Source organism: Syzygium oleosum, unplaced genomic scaffold (genome assembly GCF_021117445.2).
Source record: "Syzygium oleosum isolate NSW1041296 unplaced genomic scaffold, Sole_v2.1 Sole_v2.09, whole genome shotgun sequence".
In the NCBI taxonomy this organism is placed as follows: Eukaryota; Viridiplantae; Streptophyta; class Magnoliopsida; order Myrtales; family Myrtaceae; genus Syzygium; species Syzygium oleosum.
Genome location: NW_026607493.1, coordinates 4,828,545 through 4,846,661, shown reverse-complemented (window position 1 = coordinate 4,846,661; position 18,117 = coordinate 4,828,545). Strand labels below are relative to the sequence as shown.

Here is an 18,117-nt window from a genome sequence, read left to right as displayed (position 1 = left end):
ATAAAATTGAATCTGTTTGGGAAATAAATGCAAATGCTTGTAAGATAAAGGAGATTTAGAATTCGGGGCTATGAGATATTTAAGAAATTATTGAATAATTATCTCGAATATTTAAATTAGATTTTATCTGTTTTGTCAGGATATAATAGAATAATCTCTTTTATTATAAGTCATGCCCTATCATGGATACTTTTGGTGAAACTCTGCTGTTGTTGGTAGGTGTAACTTTGGGAAAAGTACCTAAAAAGTCAAACTATTATATTGATACAAATTCAGTCATAGATTTTTCAATTAGACCAATTTAGTCCTAAACATTTTGGCATTGGCATCAATTAAGTCCTTTCGGCCAATTTAGGCCAAAATTTGTTGACGTGAACGCCGGCCGTCCTACTTAGCTAACATGAACATTTTTTAATAATTTATGAAATTATTTTTTTGATAGTTTATTATTTTCTTTTCTTTTTTTTTCCTTTCATTTTGGCCAGTGGCTGGCGAGGGCTTGCTGGCCCTCGTCCAATGGCCAGAAAGGGTCGCGGCGACCCTCACGGGCCAAAAATGAAGGGAAAAGAATAAAAAAAGAAATGGAAAAAATAATAAAATTATCAAAATATTATTAAAAATGGTCATGACACGTAGGACGGCCGGCATCCACATTAGCGATTTCCGTCCTAAATTGACCAGATGGATCGGATTAGTCCAATTGAAAGGTTTATGACTGAATTAATACCAATGCAATAAGTTTATGACTTTTTTGGTACTTTTCTCATGTAACCTATGATGAAATTGTGGGGAGAGACACCCAGAGTTGATGACCCTTGTTTGGACCATAAAACCTCACTCCTATTACAAAATATTCGATTAGAGATATAACTATCCAGCACCACCGGAAAGCTCGGAGTCATAAGGTAACAAGCCCCTAATTACAGCCAAATTGACGTATCGGCAATTCGTAGCTCTCTTTACACGAAGTAGCAACGCCTGAGAACTAAAAGTCGGGTAGAGGCTCGTGCACAACATATTTCGAACGTATGTCCTCGTGTGGAAGACAGACGAGAACAAGACTAACGAGTCTCCAAATTGTTATTTCTATATAGACAACCAAATCTCCTTGTTTGGATGAGAATTTTGGTTCTTAAGATCTAGGATGGTTCATGAGGCTAAAACATAAACAATACTAATAGTCATCCATCGTCCAGCACGACAAACTCATAGTGGGGAAGCACTCATTCAACCTTTACACTCTCCAGTACTAGACTTAGTCCTCACGTTAAAATTATGCTAATGACTTACGTTATCATGTCCTTGAGGGTCTCCAAAATTTTCAACGAGGATCGGGACATGGGACGACAGCAAGTCGCGTTGCCACTTCGGGCAAAGGATATGATTACATTCGTGAACAACATCGCGATATTGTATTTCATATCTCAACAAGGCGCACATCTCGCGTCAAATTATTTCGAAAGTATCCCTTACGCTTTTCTTTTCCCTTCGGGATCGAAATTTAGGCGTAAACATAGATGGCGAAAGGCCAATAAGGTCCGATAATCATGTAAAGCTTGCCTAGCGGCTAAAGATATAGCTCTACGTATTACCAATGCATACTTGATGTGGTGCAATTAAATTCGACAAGCATTATCATTCACACCTCCTCGTGACGAAGAAACATCCACATTTTCAAAGCATGCCGTCGGCATTCGCTGTCCCCTAATGCACCTTGTTCTCTCAAGTCTCGATAGATAATCATTCGTTCATAAGAAATGACATTGACAAAGGCAACCCCCAAAGAAAGGTCATTTACCTTTCGTTAAAACCAAGCAAAGCTGCCTACTCTATATAGAACAATCAAGTTAAAACAAGAACGCATAAGGATCTCGAGACAGCACTCTTGTTATTTAATCCTTATTCACGGGGGAGTCTACATTAAAATATCTTAACGTTGCAATCTGCACACGTAAAATAAATTGGGACATAACCTACCTCTGCTATCAGGTTCGAAAACCCAACTTGAAAGCTCATTTTATTAGGTGAAGGGAGATTACATGTATATAAAAAATGCATATGAACCCCATAATCAAACGATGTGGAATATTTCAAATGCTTGCATCTTAGGTTTTGGGCTACTGAGCCCACAGGGAAATTATAATGGTAAGAGCCGGTTGTATATCTCTTATATAAGTTGTGATAGGTTGATGAAAGTCAGATTCATGTCGGGGAAGGAAATAGTACTGTATGAGCTATGGATGCACGAACTTTAAATTAAAATGCGAGATTAAGGCTCCATTTATTTTGTGGTAAATGAACGATTGGGAAAATATTTTCCTAAAAATGATCGTTTGTATCACTTACAAAAATGAATGAACAAAAAATTATTTTCACCTTCCACAAAAATATTTAGACATAAAGTCGATAATGAAAATATTTTTTACTGACTAATTACTTCGAGCTATACAAATGATCAGTTTTAGGAAAACGTTTTTCAAATTATTTATTTTTCGCAAAACAAATAGAGTCTATAGGCTCCGTTTGTTTGGCGGAAAATATTCTCCCGGAAAATATTTTCCGGGTTTTCCGGTGTTCAGGGGGCGGAAAACGTTTTCCGTGGGAAAATATTTTCCTTCCCCCTCACAAAATAAGCTAGTCTACGGAAAATGACTTCCGCTTCTTCAAAAGCGGAAATCATTTTCCGAGCTCTTCTTCTTCTTCTTCACTAAGGTCGCTGCCGCCGCCGCGCCATCGCCGCCGCGCCGCAGCCGGTCGCCGGCCTCCGGCCGCCGAGGACGCCGGACGTTGGCCATCGGTCGCCGGCGAAAAATATTTTCTGAAACTTTTTCATATTGGTCGCGAACACTTTGGAAAATTATGTTCCGGGAAAATATTTTCCAGGAAAATGACTTCCGGGAAAATATTTTCCAAAAGAGAGAATATTTTCCGCCAAACGAACGGAGCCTAAGAAGAAAATAAAAAGGCCAGGTGGCGATCATGTAAATCAACGCTCTAAGTCAGTGCTAAGGACATACAAAAGCATCGCACGTTATTTGAAAGTCTGAACTAATCATATAGATCAACGAAACAAGCCCAACGACAACAATGGACAACACCTCAAAGCGTATCCATGTCTTCCTGGCCCTGCTTGCGATCCTGGCATTCAATATCACCATCTCGTGTGCCTCCGACTTCGCCGATCTCCACCAGGCGAGCTACTTCGAGTGGAGGTCAGAGCGTCGAGGCAACTCCATCGGCGAGTGCAGAGCTCTGGGGGAGGAGACAGAGACCGAGAGCGTAGGCAAGAGGCGCATTCTAGCGACGAAGCAGTACATAGGCTATGGGGCGCTGAGGAGGAACTCGGTGCCGTGCTCTCGACGTGGCACATCGTACTACAACTGCCGGGCCGGAGCTCAGCGGAATCCCTACTCGAGGGGATGCAGCCAGATCACTAGTTGCAGGCGCTGATGGTTCTCGAGGCTGTCAGCCTCTTGAGCCTGCGTTTATGGAGTAATCCAAAACTTCCCCTTTCGTCGGGAGTTTTGATGGACTGTTCATATTCTTGCATGTACATTTTACATATATGTATGCTTTGATGTGTATGTTGCTCACGGAATCACAGTTCCATCTTATTTTCTTGTTTATCTGGTTCTGCACTTTGCATGGTTTTTCCGGTTCGTCTAAAGCAAATTTCAATTGTTTGCGCGGTTGCCAAATAGGAGATGCCTGCGGATTTCATTTCTCGATCTTAGTAGCTCAAACTCAATTTAATTTAGACTTCGGCCCCGAAAGCCCCTTGGGGAAATGTTAGGGCGTTTGACAAGCATTCCCAATAAGCTTTCGACTGAAAGCCGGCGTTGGGAATACCCAAAGTTGGTCCGGACCAACTTTGGGCTTGGCAAATGCTGAAACTAATTTTTTTCTTCCCAAACTACTTCACTTATTCTTTAATATTCTGATTTGCTCCTTGTTATTACTGTTCATCTTCTTTGCGAAAGGGTAGCCGATAACACCGGATCTGGATAGCGAAGGGCCGGTGAGATCGCCCGACCGAGGAGACGGCCGCCTGGGGTCGCGCGTTCGCCCAGGCGGCCGTCGCCTAAGGTCCCGCGACCCTGGGAACAATTGCCTGGGTCGCGCGACCTCAAGCGACGGCCGCTTGAGGTCGCGCAACCCAAGCGACGGCCGCTTGAGGTCGCGCAACCCAAGCGACAGTTACCTGAGGTTGCGCAACCTAGGCCGACGGCACTTGGGTCGTGCAACCCTCGCCGAGGGATGCCGGACCTCGGGCGATGGCCGCCGACGCCAGATCTGGCTCACCGGCTACCGTAGCCCTTTGCCGGCTCCGGCGAAGGTTAACCTGTTTTTTTTTTAATAAAAAAGGGTCCCAAAGCTTTTTGTAAAAAAAAAAAAGCCAAAGTAGCTTTACAAAGAATTTTTTACCAAATGTCATCAGTATTTCCCCAAGGGGCTTTAACCTAGAAATATTTGCATTCCCCCAAGATTCATTTGCAAAGTTGAACCAAACGGACCCTTCATTTGCAACTTGAGTAAAATGTTGGATCGGCAAATCTTATTAGAAAGCCACCATGCCACTTGCACATATAACTCACAGATACGATCGAGATAGGTTGATGTCAGTTTCCAGAAGCCATGAATCTTCCATGCTAACCATCACTTTCTCAAGGATCCATCTGTAGCAGCTCACAGTTTGGACAGTTATCGAACCATGCATAACGAAACGTACCATGAATACAAACATCGCATGGTCTACAGTTCAACGACTCGCGGCTTTAATACGGTATTAACAATGTCCCGTTCGAACACCCACGTGACACGAACCCTCAGTCAGAATTAGCAAAAAAATACATTCAGTGAAAATGCTACCAAACACCATCAGCATCTAGAGCGCTGATGCATTTACATATCCTATGCACCTCAATGTCTTACATATCTTCCACGCCCAATGCCGCCAAGATCATCTCAATTACGGAGATCCGGCTACTATACTGTTTTTTCATGAGCAGCACCATCCCCACCCTTCACATGTTATTTGATCCTAGCTTGTTAATGTGATATACACCCTACCGTAGCATTGATCATGCAACAGAACCAAATAGAATGGAGATCTAAAAGGATTTCAAATTCTGTATGCTTCTAAATTAATACATCCGAACCGTGATCGTAAGACATGAGGATTGTCATAAAAGGTCTCAACTCAACATAAAACCACAGGAAAGAAAGAAAGACAGAAACAGAGGTATCATCACACTCAAGTCTTACAATGTATTTCACTTTTTTCCCTACGGTTCCAAACAAAATCGCCAAGAACCATCACATCCTTCGACAATATGCTCGTTGAACTGTTTCAAGCTGAATCTTCAGCTGACTTCTGCTTGGAAGGAGCAGGAGATGGAGACCCCTCTATCCCCATCTCATTTTTAAGATCATTGATGCTCTGCTCAAGCTCATCGATTCGGGTGCCCATCTCATCAAGTGCATCGTGGTCAAAGAAAACAACAGATTGTGACATTTCTTTCAGGTCAATACATGGAAGAAGGTAGAGCAATGCCTTTAAATGGAAGCATAAAAATCCGTCTTACTTGTCAGAGGTAAAAATGACAGAAAAAATAGAAAAGAGTGGAACCAGCTTTCGTTATGCAATTTGCAAAGAGAAGCCACATTCCTATCGACTCATAAAATTTCGTCATGATAAATTGCACCAGACACAACATGCACTACTCTAGCAAGCCTCAGCATTATGCTATTGCTAGGAATGTGAGTGGATGTTAGCAGCAAAGTTAGAGAGAAGGGCGAGGCCTAATGCTGACCAACCCTCACCAAGACCTACTATCTTTGGTTACTCTCCTCCTCCCCTAATATCCAACCCACAGAGTGTGTAGATAACAAAGTCATTCATATGCCTGATCACAGCATTTATACTCCCAAAAAACATAAAATCAGTATAATTCATTACAAGATACTATGCGTTTATAATGCAAGTCATATGCAATGTAAGGAAAGGATATTCTTTGTGATGATGGACTCGGACATAGTCTGGAACCTTGATTGCTGAAATTGGACACAAATAAGCAATATTGTTAGACATTCTGAAAAGGGCGACCACGAAAAATATCCCCACCATGCATATAGAACAAACTTACCATCTGCTGAAGAAGATTTTGCACCTAAAAAAGAAACACAATTATTTAGCAAAGGATGTGGGAGATGGGAAATACATCTTGCATCAAGCAACAAAAAAAACTCTATGCACAAAATCAAGAGTGTTTTCTCTGTCTTCCTCGAAATTGAAATGAACATACTATATTCGATAAAAGCTATTGTTACTATAGAATAGAGCCAGGAGGATTTTTATCATGGTAAATTGCTTATAGGACAATAGAAGATGCATGACCTAATCATTACCGTATATTCGTCACCATCCAACTTATTAAACAGTGACTAAGATACCGTCACTTACACTAGCTAATCATGAGTAACAAGATGCCTAAGATACTGTACAAAAAATCTAAGCTTGAGAACTTACAAAAGCTGTCATATCAGCAGTGCTCTGCTTTTCTGAGTCGTGCCCGTCCTGCAAAAATAGGGGACGAAAATGGTTAAAAGTGCGAAAAAAACTGCAACAACATCACTTGCACCTCAAAGAGACAATGTAGATCTATTGGAGAGAAAGAAGAAAAACGGTTCATCACATGCTCGCGAAGGAGCTCGCCATCTCCAAGCAGCAACTAAACAGTGCAACTCCTTTCATTTCTAGGATAATTCTTCACCTTGACAATACACATTGCAAGCCAATCTCCTAAAGAAAACTAACTAGGTACATTCCACCGACAAAAACAATTCCCACCAATCTCCCCACACGGCATCTTATTGACGCAGCAAGCCAATCTCCGTAATCGCTGCCGTCCAGCAGATTAACATGTCACCGGAACCACCTAACTCGAGTAACTGCGCAAGCTCCAATCGGAACCTCCCCTTCACAGATGCTACCTAAGACCGATATGCAAATTACGGACAGATCCGACGGCCCTGACGCAACCGGCATCCTCGAGCCGGGACCTCTCACTAGCAGAAGCCCTCCAAAGCAGAGCACTAGGCTAAGCACGACGACGACAATCGAAGAGATTCCTTCTCCAGAAAACTAAACCGGTACAGCGGATAACCATTTCCATTTCCCACACCGCTTCCATTCATCCATCCATCCAGCCTCAGGAAACCTAGCAAAATCGAGAAGCGACTCGCGGATCGAGGACGAGGGCGGCGAATTCAGAATCGAAGGTACAAAAAAAAAAAAACCCTAAGCGCAAACTACGTCGCGACCTCGGACGCCCGAGAGACCCGGAGATCGAGCAGCGACGCGTCTGCAGATCGGCAGAGGAGTTCTCACCATATCGGAGCGTGTTCTTCCGGGAGATTCTTGCTTCTGCCTTCGCGGAAAACTTGGCCGGAAACGGATCGGGGGTGTTTCGAAATTTTTGTGGGGGAAAGGGATGCGCGTGTGGGGGGATGCGGAACGAATCGAGGGGAAGTGGGGGGGAGATATGCCATCCCGGATTTACGGGTTTGCCCTCCGCTGGTTTCGGGCCGCTCGCGAGGAATTGCCGTCGGCTTCCGAGGGCGTGGTTGGAAATTCGCACCGAGCGGAGAATTCAAACTTTTTCTCGCCGGACGCAGCATGTGGGCCGGGCTCCGCGGGTCGGGCATGGGCCGTTTCCTCGGGTGCCGGCTGGGCTATCCGGATTCGCGGGTTCAAAATTCAAATCCAAGTCGGTAAAAATCAGTTAGTAAACGGGTTAATACCACGAAAAATCCCAAACCGGTACACCTATGACAAATTTACTCTAAAATAATTTTTTAACTACCAAAAACCCCATAAACTGGTACATTTGTGACAAATTTACCCCAAGCTAATTTTTTGACCACCAAAACTGTTACACTTGTGGCAAATTTATTGTCCGTTAAATTGAATTTATAACACGAAAATCCATAAACTGGTGCACCTATGACAAACAAAGGGGTAAAAATCCAAACTGGTATAGCTAGTCAACTGCCACGTATTATCTAACTCAGTAATTTGACGGTAAAATCTAACAAAACTAACTAAAGGTAAATTTGTCAAAGGTGTACTAGTTTTGGGTTTTTTGCGGTAAAAAAATTAGTTTGTGATAAATTTATCACATATGTACCAGTTTCGAGTCTTTCGTGATATGAACCCTTAGTAAATTGAAGTGTAGTTAGCGGACGGAGGAACAACTAAGCAGTGGTCAAGGCGGATGGGCCACGTGATCAATGGCAGGGATGATCAATCTACACACAACTTCGGGGATATAATGAAATGCAGTTATCTCCTACTGCAATTAGGTCTCCTCATCATCGATTTAGTTCATTTTATTTAGCTAATTAGCCAAAGAAAATTGGATCCCAACATGAAATCCGGTTGACTTAACCACGCTACTTAATTAACTCGAAGATTAATAACTTAAACATAAAGATTGTTTTGACATATCTGAGGGTCGTTTAGATTTGACCTGATCCAGTTGTAAAGGATTTGAACAGTGCACTCATAAAGCTCATAACTATATTATAAATGTACCATTGCCCCGGTTCGAAAAGGAAAGTCATTTAGAGAGCTACATAAGATCATCATCACAAATTGAAGAGTCTCAAATGGTTCTTGAGAGAGAGAGAAAAAAAGGAGAGGAAGAATGGCGGATACACTTCCCATTGGATATCGATTTTGTTCGTCCGACGAACAACTCTTCTCCTATTGCCTTGTGCGTCAGGTGAAAGGGCATTTAGTGTTTCCTGAAGTCATCAGGAGTTCGATGTGTATTAAAAATTGTCGGTGTTAGCGCCGGTCGTGCCACGTAAGAAGGCCGGCGTCCACGTCAATGATTTATAGCTAAAATTGGTCGGATTGACTCAATTGACAAAATATGAAAAAGTTTATGATTCAATTGGCATAATTAAAAGGTTTAAGACTGAATTGGCAAAATTGCATCTAGTGCATATCACAAGGTCGAAATCTTTAAGGTAATTCATATATTTACCCATAAACCGTAAAACTTAACCAAATAAAAGTGATCGACCGATCATAGTTTATTGCAATATTTCCTCTTGATCAACTCAACGATTTTCCTTATTAATTTTGAGAAATGGTAAACGTATTAAGTATATTTACTGAAAATTGGGTGTCAAATGATGTGTAAAAGATTATTATTGGTCAAGGAATGAAGCTAAACAACCTTTCGTGCCCCAATTTTTCATTGGGCATTCAAGTTACATTTCACTCGGAATGAAAGGTGAATATTGTGTAAAAGGTTCAAATGGAACGAAAGGTTTACATTTCACTCAGGAACTAATATGACACATGAAACTAAGATCGCCCCTTGTCCGATCCCGGTGAGGTCGGGCCTCGCTGGCCTCTAGTAAGGCTCAACCTCCCCGGATTTGGCGAGGGGGACTCTCGCCGATCGTCGCCTTTAGCTAGTTGCCGGCCATCTCCGAGGCCCAATGACCGGAGGAGATGGAATGAAAAGAAAAATCAAAATTTTTAATAAATAGATGAATGCTCGTCTTGTAATGATAAGATGTTTTGTTTTTTTTTAAGTGTATGAGTAAGTGGTAAAATTTACCATTCACTCGGGCATTAAATTTTTTTGATAAGTTGTTAACATTTTCAACTCCCATTTATGGACGACAGTTTGACTTTCGCGTTCATTCCATATTGTATAAATAAAAGTCGGCAAATCAGTCACTAAAACGTAACTGTAAAGTTTAAATGCAATTGGTGATCATGTAAGGATTGGTCTACAGGCGGAAGGACGGCGCGTCTTTGGGGAAGATAAGATTCAACCTGAACTTTGGGGATATTTAACTGATTTTTGCCGCTTATTTTGTTCATTTAAATTGCATACAAGTTAGTTTAGTTGATCGTTACACTAAAAAAAAACACATTATTTTTCATATTCCGAAATTATCTCCAGCGGCAATTATGCATTATCGTCACCTTCGATGTGGCTATATAGTTCGTGAGAGAAAGCATTAGATCAGAAGCAAAAAAGAAAGAAGTCTTTTAGAGAGCAACATAAGATCATCCCCCACGAATTGAAGACTCTCAGATAGCTGGTCAGAGAGAAAGAGCGTGGAAACATGGCCGATACGCTCCCCATCGGTTACCGGTTTTCTCCGTCCGACGAACAACTCTTCTTCTATTACCTTGCGCATAGGGTGAGAGGGGATTTATCGTTTTCCGGATTCATCCCCAAGTTCGACGTGTACGAGAAGGAACCGTGGAAGTTCTTCGACGAGAACGCGGACAGGAGCTTGTACGTCTTCACCAAGATCAAGATGAAGAAGTCCAGAGCGGAAAGGACGGCGGGGTCGGGGTTCTGGAAGGGGGTGAAAACCACCGACATCGAAGATCATCAGGGCAATATCGTCGGCCACAAGAAGCACTTCAACTTTAAAGTGAAAGACGGCTCGTCTTTCGAACGCGAAAACGCAGCAAAGGGATCTTGGATCATGCACGAGTACTCCATGCTTAAACAAGAAGTGAGTCGAATTCTCTTGCTCTACCATCTTTTATTTATTGCGATGTAAGCCTACCTTATGTTTTCCAGTTAATTGCTGGCTGTTAGAGACGATAGTCTACGTACTGTATGGGTGCCTCTGATGAACCTTTGAATCTTGTTGGAACTTTTCCATTACAACAATTTAGTTATTTTACATAAGATATTCAGAAAGCTAATTATTTTCTTTTTAGATTTAAATTTTGAAAGCCAAGTGAATCATAATATATTTGTACAATCAATATATCTTAGCCTTTGTCATGTTAGAATTATTCTTATAATATTGTGTACGCTAGTGTACCCGTAGAATTAGAATAGTGCCGCTTCTATATCCTAGGGTTTCATCAGGTGAGTAAATCGTGAAAGCCAAACTCGGTCATCTTTTGTTCTCGTTTTTAATTCTTTGAAAGCCATGTTTAGCATAATGCATTCATCTAACATGTTTAGATACTATTCTCCCAGCTATATTTGCTGGAAAAATTCATAAATTTCTTAACACCTTGGTGTTTCCTTTGGTATGTAAAATTGCAGATTGTTCTATGTAAAATCCGATTCAAGAAGGAAGAAAGCGGCAAAAAACAAGGCACTACGATTTTCCTAAGCATGCCGGTCGAACCCGAGAAGATCACCGACTCAACGAATCTTCCGACTTCAACCGCAACATCGATGTGCCTCACCAAGACATCAACATGGAACCATCGGAAACAATGTCTCTCTTTTCATATCCTCATGTTGATCGGCAACCATGGTATTGCACAGGTTCGGAGGGGAATTCTCGACTTTGGCATCTCAACCGTGCTTAGCAATCGTGCACAACCAGTGTTCAATAATGGGGTTTCGTAAGTGAACGAAGGCCAATCGAGCAAAGCTTCATGGGCATCGCGACATCCGGTGGAAACGCAAATTCACCTGCATTACCAATCACGGAAGAGAATACTGACGACGACGGTTCTCAATGGTTTCTTGACCACATCAATCTCGATTGGACAAATGGCTGGGAGGACCTTGAAGACAACTTCGTACCTGAATGGCCTCTAGCACGTGATGTTACCGCATCAGAGTTCGCCCCTTTGATGGTAGAAGCACTCGAGTAATCGTTCGGCAAAGATCTACGAGAATATGTAAATAGTCCATTGCAAGAACCGAATTAACTCTTACAATCGATGAATATTGGATGATGTGATTTTGCAACATTCATAAGTGCTAACATGTTTCATTCGAATCCCAATTACATATTTTGATGTTGATTACACTGAAAAGTATCCCGTTCCATTGTTACTCATTCTCCATTGTACACATTCTCATCAAACAATATGTTATTATTCAATGCTATACCTCAAGATTGAATTTATATCAAGAGTTCTCAATAAAAAGGCAAACTATATAGTCCGGCGATTCTCCTCCTCCTCCTCCTCCTCATTATTATTATTATATTTAACTCTCATTGGTGATTAGCTCTACATACAAGCCAAAAAGGTGAACTCTCATAAGACACGTAGAATCACACTTAAAGTACACCCGAAATCAATGACAAACTTAAGTGAATTTGGTTTTGGCATTTCATCGGGTATGTTGTGTACAAGTCAATCATACCATTCACATGCAAGTTTCATGTTGAAATTTTGACACATGTATGATTCAAGGTTGTCACTTAAGTGAATTAGGTTATGGCATTTCATCTGGCATGTTGTGTACAAGTCAATCATACCACCATTCACATGCAAGTTTCATGTTAAAATTTTGACACGTATGATTCAAGGTTGGAAAGACATGTAACGCTAACAAGGGCATGAACTAACACGAATGACCAACATAGCAAAAGCAATACATAAGCGTATAAAGAGATTTGCAGCCAAGCAGTAAATCATTTAGGGCCAAGACATAGAAACATAAGACCAAGTTTGACACAAATCAAAAATGAGCGAAGCAACCAGATATGCGATTAGAGTGTTATGGCTGAGAGATCCAACAAAAAAGAAAAAGAGGAGGTCCTTGGAAACATAGAGGCAGGAATGCGACGTGAAATAGAGGACTATCGTTTTCCTACCTCGACAATATGAAACCTATGACACAAACCCAAATCCGCGACCAGCAAGGTGGAAATGGCAATGGGAAGAAGGGGCTTTGTCGGAGGGAATGTCGGAGAAGATGAACTGAACCCTATTTGTTGCTAGGGTTTTTTTTGTGTTATAATGAAGAGAGAACATGAGCTAATTGAATAAACATCAATTGAGTTATTATTATTTTGAAAAAAAACTAAGTTATTTTCACGTGGCTCTCCACGTAGTTTGCCACATCACTCAACTTCATCCACGTGGCTTGCCACGTCACCGAGCATTTTCCACGTCGCAACTGTAATGGCAAAATTTTATGGAAATTAACGGAGGGTAAATTTGTCATAGGTATACCAGTTTAAGATTTTCGTGATATAAACCGTAAGAAAAATGATTGCATTTTTTCTTTGTGCAGCAAATTCTAAGCATTAAATTGTGTAAGCTTATTGAATGAGAGTTTGAACTTGGATGGATGTTGAATATAATTTATGTTGTATGCACCTTAAAGAAGAAGAATATACTAAAGATTCAAAAAGGGGTTTTCCAAAAAAATAATAAAAAAATGTGATTTACTCATATTTAGTACTCGAATTTGGCCCACGTAATCAAATGTGGAGTTATGAATCAAATTTATAAACTGGTTTTTATATCCCCTGCATCATTCCTCAATGAAAGATGGTGTGCAAGCAAATCTACCTTCCTTCGTCGACTAAGACATTCTCATTATTGAACTCCACCATCCAAAAAGAAAAGGGAAAAAATTACAAAAAAAAACTCTAAAATATGACAATTGTGACACATTTACCTGAACTTCTTTTATGAGATAAAAAATCCTAAACTTTTACTAATGTGACACATTTGCTCTCCATCAATGTCTCATTAGATGATTTTTCATCCAAAATAATGTCATTTAATTTCACTAAATTGCATCTTGTGCATATCACAGATTCACTGGGTCGAAATCTCTTAGGTAATTCATATATTTCCCCATAAAACATAAAGCTTAACCAAATAAAAGTGATCGACCGATCATAGTTTATTGCAATATATCTTCTTGATCAACACAAGGATTTCCTTTTTTATTTTTGAGAAATGGTAAACGTATTAAGAATATTTACCGAAAATTGGGTGTCAAATGATGTGCAAAAGGTTATTATTGGTCAAGGAATGAAGTTAAACAACCTTTCGTGCCCCCAATTTTTCATTAGGAATTCACGTTATCATTTGGAATGAAAGGTAAATGATTTGTAAGTGGTTATCTCCAAATGGAAAGAAAGGTTTACATTTCACCCGGAACTAAGATGACAGGTGCAACTTAAGCATATAAGTTACAAAAAAAGTTAATGATGTTTCTCACATTCTTAATTGAATATTTCCAAATGTTTCAAGTATTTCTCGGATTAAATTAAATCCAAAATGTGAATTTCACAAAAATTATGAAAAGTTTAAAAGTTAAAAGTTAAATACTCAAGACAGGCCTAATTTAACCTAAGCTAAGAATCACTAGGAAAAGCACCAAAAAAATCTTAAATCTATTGCACTTATGTCAATTCAGTCCTAAATATTTCAATTGTACCAATGGAGTCATAACCCTTTTGACATTTTGTCAATGTAGCTAATCAAGCCAATTTTGACTGGAAATAGCCGACGTGGGTGTCACGCCTTACGTGGCACGACTAGCGAGCAGCCGCGATGTGGACAGATTCATTATTTTTTTATATATTTTCATTTCCTTTTCTCTTTTTTTTTCCATCTTCCTTCACTAGTCGTCGGGCCCTAGCTACAGCTGGCGCTCGGCGGTCGGCCACAGGCAAAGACCAACAAGGGTCACCCTCGCCGGGATCCAATGAGGGGCGACCTTGCCAACTTCAAGGGAGGCTTGACCTCACCAGATCTAGCAAAGCGAGACTCTCCCGATCCCGGCGAGGTTACCCCTCACCCGATCTCGGCGAGACCAAGCCTCACTAGCTTGTAACAAGGCTCAACCTCCCGGATTTGGTGAGGGCAACCCTCACCGATCGTCGCCTTTAGCGGTCACCGGCCACCTCCAAAGCCCCGCAACTAGCGGAGAAAGAATGAAAAAAAAATCATAATTTTTATTCAATAGATGAAAGCTCATCTTGTAATGACAGGATGTTTTTTTTTTTAATGTAAGAGTAAGTGGTAAAATTTACCATTCACTTAGGCATTGAAAAATTTTAATAAGTTGTTAACGTTTTCAACTCCCATTTATGGACGACAGTTGATTTTCGCATTCATTCCATATTGTATCAAATAAAAGTCGGCAAATCAGTTACTAGAAAGTAACTGTAAAGTTTTAAATGTAATTGGCAATCAGGTAAGGCTTGGTCTCCGGGCGGAAGGACGGCGCGTGTTTGGGGAAGATAAGATCCAACCTGAACTTTTGGGATATTTAACTGTTTTTCTCACTTCTATTGTTCATTTAAATTGCATACGAGTTAGTTTAGTTGATTGTTACACTAAAAAAAACACATTATTTTTCATATTCCGAAATTATCTCCAGCGGCAATTATGCATTATCGTCACCTTCGATGGGGCTATATAGTTCGTGAGAGAAAGCATTCGATCAGAAAAAAGAAAGAAGTCTTTTAGAGAGCAACATAAGATCATCCTCCTACGAATTCAAGAGTCTCAGATAGCTCGTCAGAGAGAAAGAGCGAGGAAACATGGCCGATACGCTCCCCATCGGTTGTCGGTTTTCTCCGTCCGACGAACAACTCTTCTTCTATTACCTTGCGCATAGGGTGAGAGGGGATTTATCGTTTTCCGGATTCATACCCGAGTTCGACGTGTACGAGAAGGAACCGTGGAAGTTCTTCGACGAGGACGCGGACAGGAGCTTGTACTTCTTCACCAAGATCAAGATGAAGAAGTCCAGAGCGGAAAGGACGGCGGGGTCGGGATTCTGGAAGGGGGTGAAAACCACCGACATCGAAGATCATCAGGGCAATATCGTCGGCCACAAGAAGCACTTCAACTTTAAAGCGAAAGACGGCTCGTCTTTCGAACGCGAAAACGCAGCAAAGGGATCTTGGATCATGCACGAGTACTCCATGCTTAAGCAAGAAGTGAGTCAAATTCTCTTGTTCTACCTTCGTTAATTTATTGCCATGTACGTCTACCTTGTCTCTACGTACCGTATGAGTGCCTCTAATGAACCTTGGAAACTTGGTGGAAGTTCTTCCATTACAACAGTTTCGTTATTTTACATAAGATATTCGGGTTCCTAATGCTAATAAAATCCAGAAAGCTGATTATTTTCTTTTTAGATTCAATTTTCAAAGCCAAGTGAACCGTAATATATTTGTATAACCAATATATCTTAGTCTTTGTCATGTTAGAATTATTCTTATAATATTGCGTACGCTATTGTACCCGTAGAATCATAATAGTGCCGTTTCTCTATCCTAGGGTTTCATCAGGTGAGTAAATCGTGAAAGCCAATTTGGTCATCTTTTTGTTTTCTCGTTTTAAATTCTTTGAAAGCCATGTTTAGCAGAATGCACTCATATAATCCGTTTAGATCCTATTCTCCCTGCTTTATTTGATAGAAAAAAATCATAAATTTCTTAACACCTTAGTGTTTCCTTTGGTATGTAAATTGCAGATTGTTCTATGTAAAATCCGATTCAAGAAGGAAGAAAGCAGGGAAAAACAAGGCACTACGATTTTCCTAAGCATGCCTGTCGAACTCGAGAAGATCACCGACTCAACGAATCTTCCGACTTCAACCGCAACATCGATGTGCCTCACCAAGACATCAACATGGAACCATCGGAAGCAATGTCTCCCTTTTCGGGTCCTCATGTTGATCGGCAACCATGGTATTGCACAGGTTCGGAGGGGGAATCCTTCACGTTGGCATCTCAACCGTGCTTAGCAATCAGTGCACAACCAGTATTCCATATTAGGGGTTTCGTAAGTGAACAAAGGCCAATCGAGCAAAGCTTCATGGGCATCGCGACATCCGGTGGAAACGCAAATTCACTTGCATTTCCAATCACAGAAGAGAATACTAACGACGACGGTTCTCAATGGTTTCTTGACCACATCAATCTCGATTGGACAAATGGCTGGGAGGACCCCGAAGACAGCTTCGTACTAGGTGAATGGCCTCTAGCATGTGATGTTACCGCATCAGAGTTCGCCCCTTTGATGGTAGAAGCACTCGAGTAATCGTTCGGCAAAGATCTACGAGAATATGTAAATAGTCCATTGCAAGAACCGGATTAACTCTTACAATCGATGAATATTGGATGATGTGATTTTGCAACATTCATAAGTGCTAACATGTTTCATTCGAATCCCAATTACATATTTTGATGTTGATTACACTGAAAAGTATCCCGTTCCATTGTTATTCATTCTCCATTCTCCATTCTGCCCATTCTCATCAAACAATATGTTATTATTTAATGCTATACCTCAAGATCGAATTTATATCAAGAGTTCTCAATATAAAAAGGCAAACTACCTAGTCCGGCGATTCTCCTCCTCCTCCTCCTCATCATCATCATCATTATTATTATTATAGTTAACTCTCATTGATGATTAGCTCTACATACAAGCCAAATAGGTGAACTCCATAAGACACGTAGAATCAAACTCAAAGTACACCCGAAATCAGTGACAAACTTAAGTGAATTTGGTTTTGGCATTTCTTCGGGTATGTTGTGTATAAGCCAATCATACCATTCACATGCAAGTTTCATGTTAAAATTTTGACACACGTACGAGTCAAGGTTGTCACTTAAGTGAATTTGGTTTTGGCATTTCATCCGGCATGTTGTGTACAAGTCAATCATAGCATTCACGTGCAAGTTTCATGTTAAAATTTTGACACGTATGATTCAACGTTGGAAAGCCACTGAACGCTAACGAGGGCATGAACTAACACGAATGACCTTACAAAGCAAGAGCAATACGTAAGCGTATAAAGAGATTTGCAGACAAGCAGTAAATCATTTAGGGCCAAGACATAGAAACATAAGACCAAGTTTGACACAAACCGAAAATGAGCGAAGCAACCAGATATGCTATTAGAATGTTATGGCTGAGAGATCCAACAAAAAAGAAAAAGAGGAGGTCCTCGGAAACATAGAGCCTCGAATGCCACGTGAAATAGAGGGCTATCGTTTTCCTACCTTGACAATAAGAAACCTATGCAATAAACTCAAGACCGCGACCAGCAAGGTGGAAATGGCGATGGGAAGAAGGGACTTTGTCGGGGGGAATGTCAGAGAAGATGAACAGAACCCTATTTGTCGCTAGGTTTTTTGTGTTATAATGAAGAGAGAACATGAGCTAATTGAATAAATTACATCAATTGAGTTATTATTATTTTGAAAAAAACTAAGTTATTCCACGTGGCTCTCCATGTGGTTTGCCATGTCACCGAACGCTGTCCACGTGGCTTGCCACGTCACTAAGCATTGTCCACGTCTGCAACTGTAACGGCAAAATTTTAA

At 40.8% G+C, this 18,117-nt stretch overlaps 4 protein-coding genes across 4 annotated transcripts; 3 read left to right on the top strand and 1 right to left on the bottom strand.

Moving 5' to 3' along the window:
- Positions 1 to 3,022: 3,022 nt before the first annotated feature.
- Positions 3,023 to 3,619, top strand: LOC115673630 (rapid alkalinization factor-like). Its single transcript, XM_030595845.2, has one exon. The coding sequence runs from the start codon at positions 3,088 to 3,090 to the stop codon at positions 3,448 to 3,450; it is 363 nt and encodes a 120-aa protein (XP_030451705.1). The 5' UTR covers positions 3,023 to 3,087; the 3' UTR covers positions 3,451 to 3,619.
- Positions 3,620 to 5,104: 1,485 nt separating this feature from the next.
- Positions 5,105 to 7,500, bottom strand: LOC115673728 (heat shock factor-binding protein). The gene is made up of 5 exons (XM_030595981.2): positions 7,391 to 7,500; positions 6,530 to 6,577; positions 6,147 to 6,170; positions 6,012 to 6,054; positions 5,105 to 5,478 (listed from the first exon to the last, which is right to left on the bottom strand). Exons 1-5 carry the CDS (start codon positions 7,391 to 7,393, stop codon positions 5,351 to 5,353), a joined length of 246 nt encoding a protein of 81 aa, XP_030451841.1. The 5' UTR covers positions 7,394 to 7,500; the 3' UTR covers positions 5,105 to 5,350.
- Positions 7,501 to 10,155: 2,655 nt separating this feature from the next.
- Positions 10,156 to 10,605, top strand: LOC130138931 (NAC domain-containing protein JA2-like). The gene has a single exon (XM_056314528.1). The coding sequence runs from the start codon at positions 10,156 to 10,158 to the stop codon at positions 10,603 to 10,605; it is 450 nt and encodes a 149-aa protein (XP_056170503.1).
- Positions 10,606 to 15,315: 4,710 nt separating this feature from the next.
- LOC130138930 (NAC domain-containing protein 72-like) lies at positions 15,316 to 16,529 on the top strand. Its single transcript, XM_056314527.1, has 2 exons — positions 15,316 to 15,717; positions 16,257 to 16,529. Exons 1-2 carry the CDS (start codon positions 15,316 to 15,318, stop codon positions 16,527 to 16,529), a joined length of 675 nt encoding a protein of 224 aa, XP_056170502.1.
- Positions 16,530 to 18,117: the final 1,588 nt, after the last annotated feature.

Coding starts and splice junctions, on each gene's coding strand:
- LOC115673630 (XM_030595845.2), top strand. CDS start 3,088: ATGGACAACACCTCAAAGCGTATCCATGTCTTCCTGGCCCTGCTTGCG.
- LOC115673728 (XM_030595981.2), bottom strand. Junction 6,171..6,529: donor CTGCTGATATGACAGCTTTT/GTAAGTTCTCAA, acceptor TTTCTTTTTTAG/GTGCAAAATCTTCTTCAGCA. Junction 6,055..6,146: donor AAAATCTTCTTCAGCAGATG/GTAAGTTTGTTC, acceptor GTCCAATTTCAG/CAATCAAGGTTCCAGACTAT.
- LOC130138931 (XM_056314528.1), top strand. CDS start 10,156: ATGGCCGATACGCTCCCCATCGGTTACCGGTTTTCTCCGTCCGACGAA.
- LOC130138930 (XM_056314527.1), top strand. CDS start 15,316: ATGGCCGATACGCTCCCCATCGGTTGTCGGTTTTCTCCGTCCGACGAA. Junction 15,718..16,256: donor ACTCCATGCTTAAGCAAGAA/GTGAGTCAAATT, acceptor TGTAAATTGCAG/ATTGTTCTATGTAAAATCCG.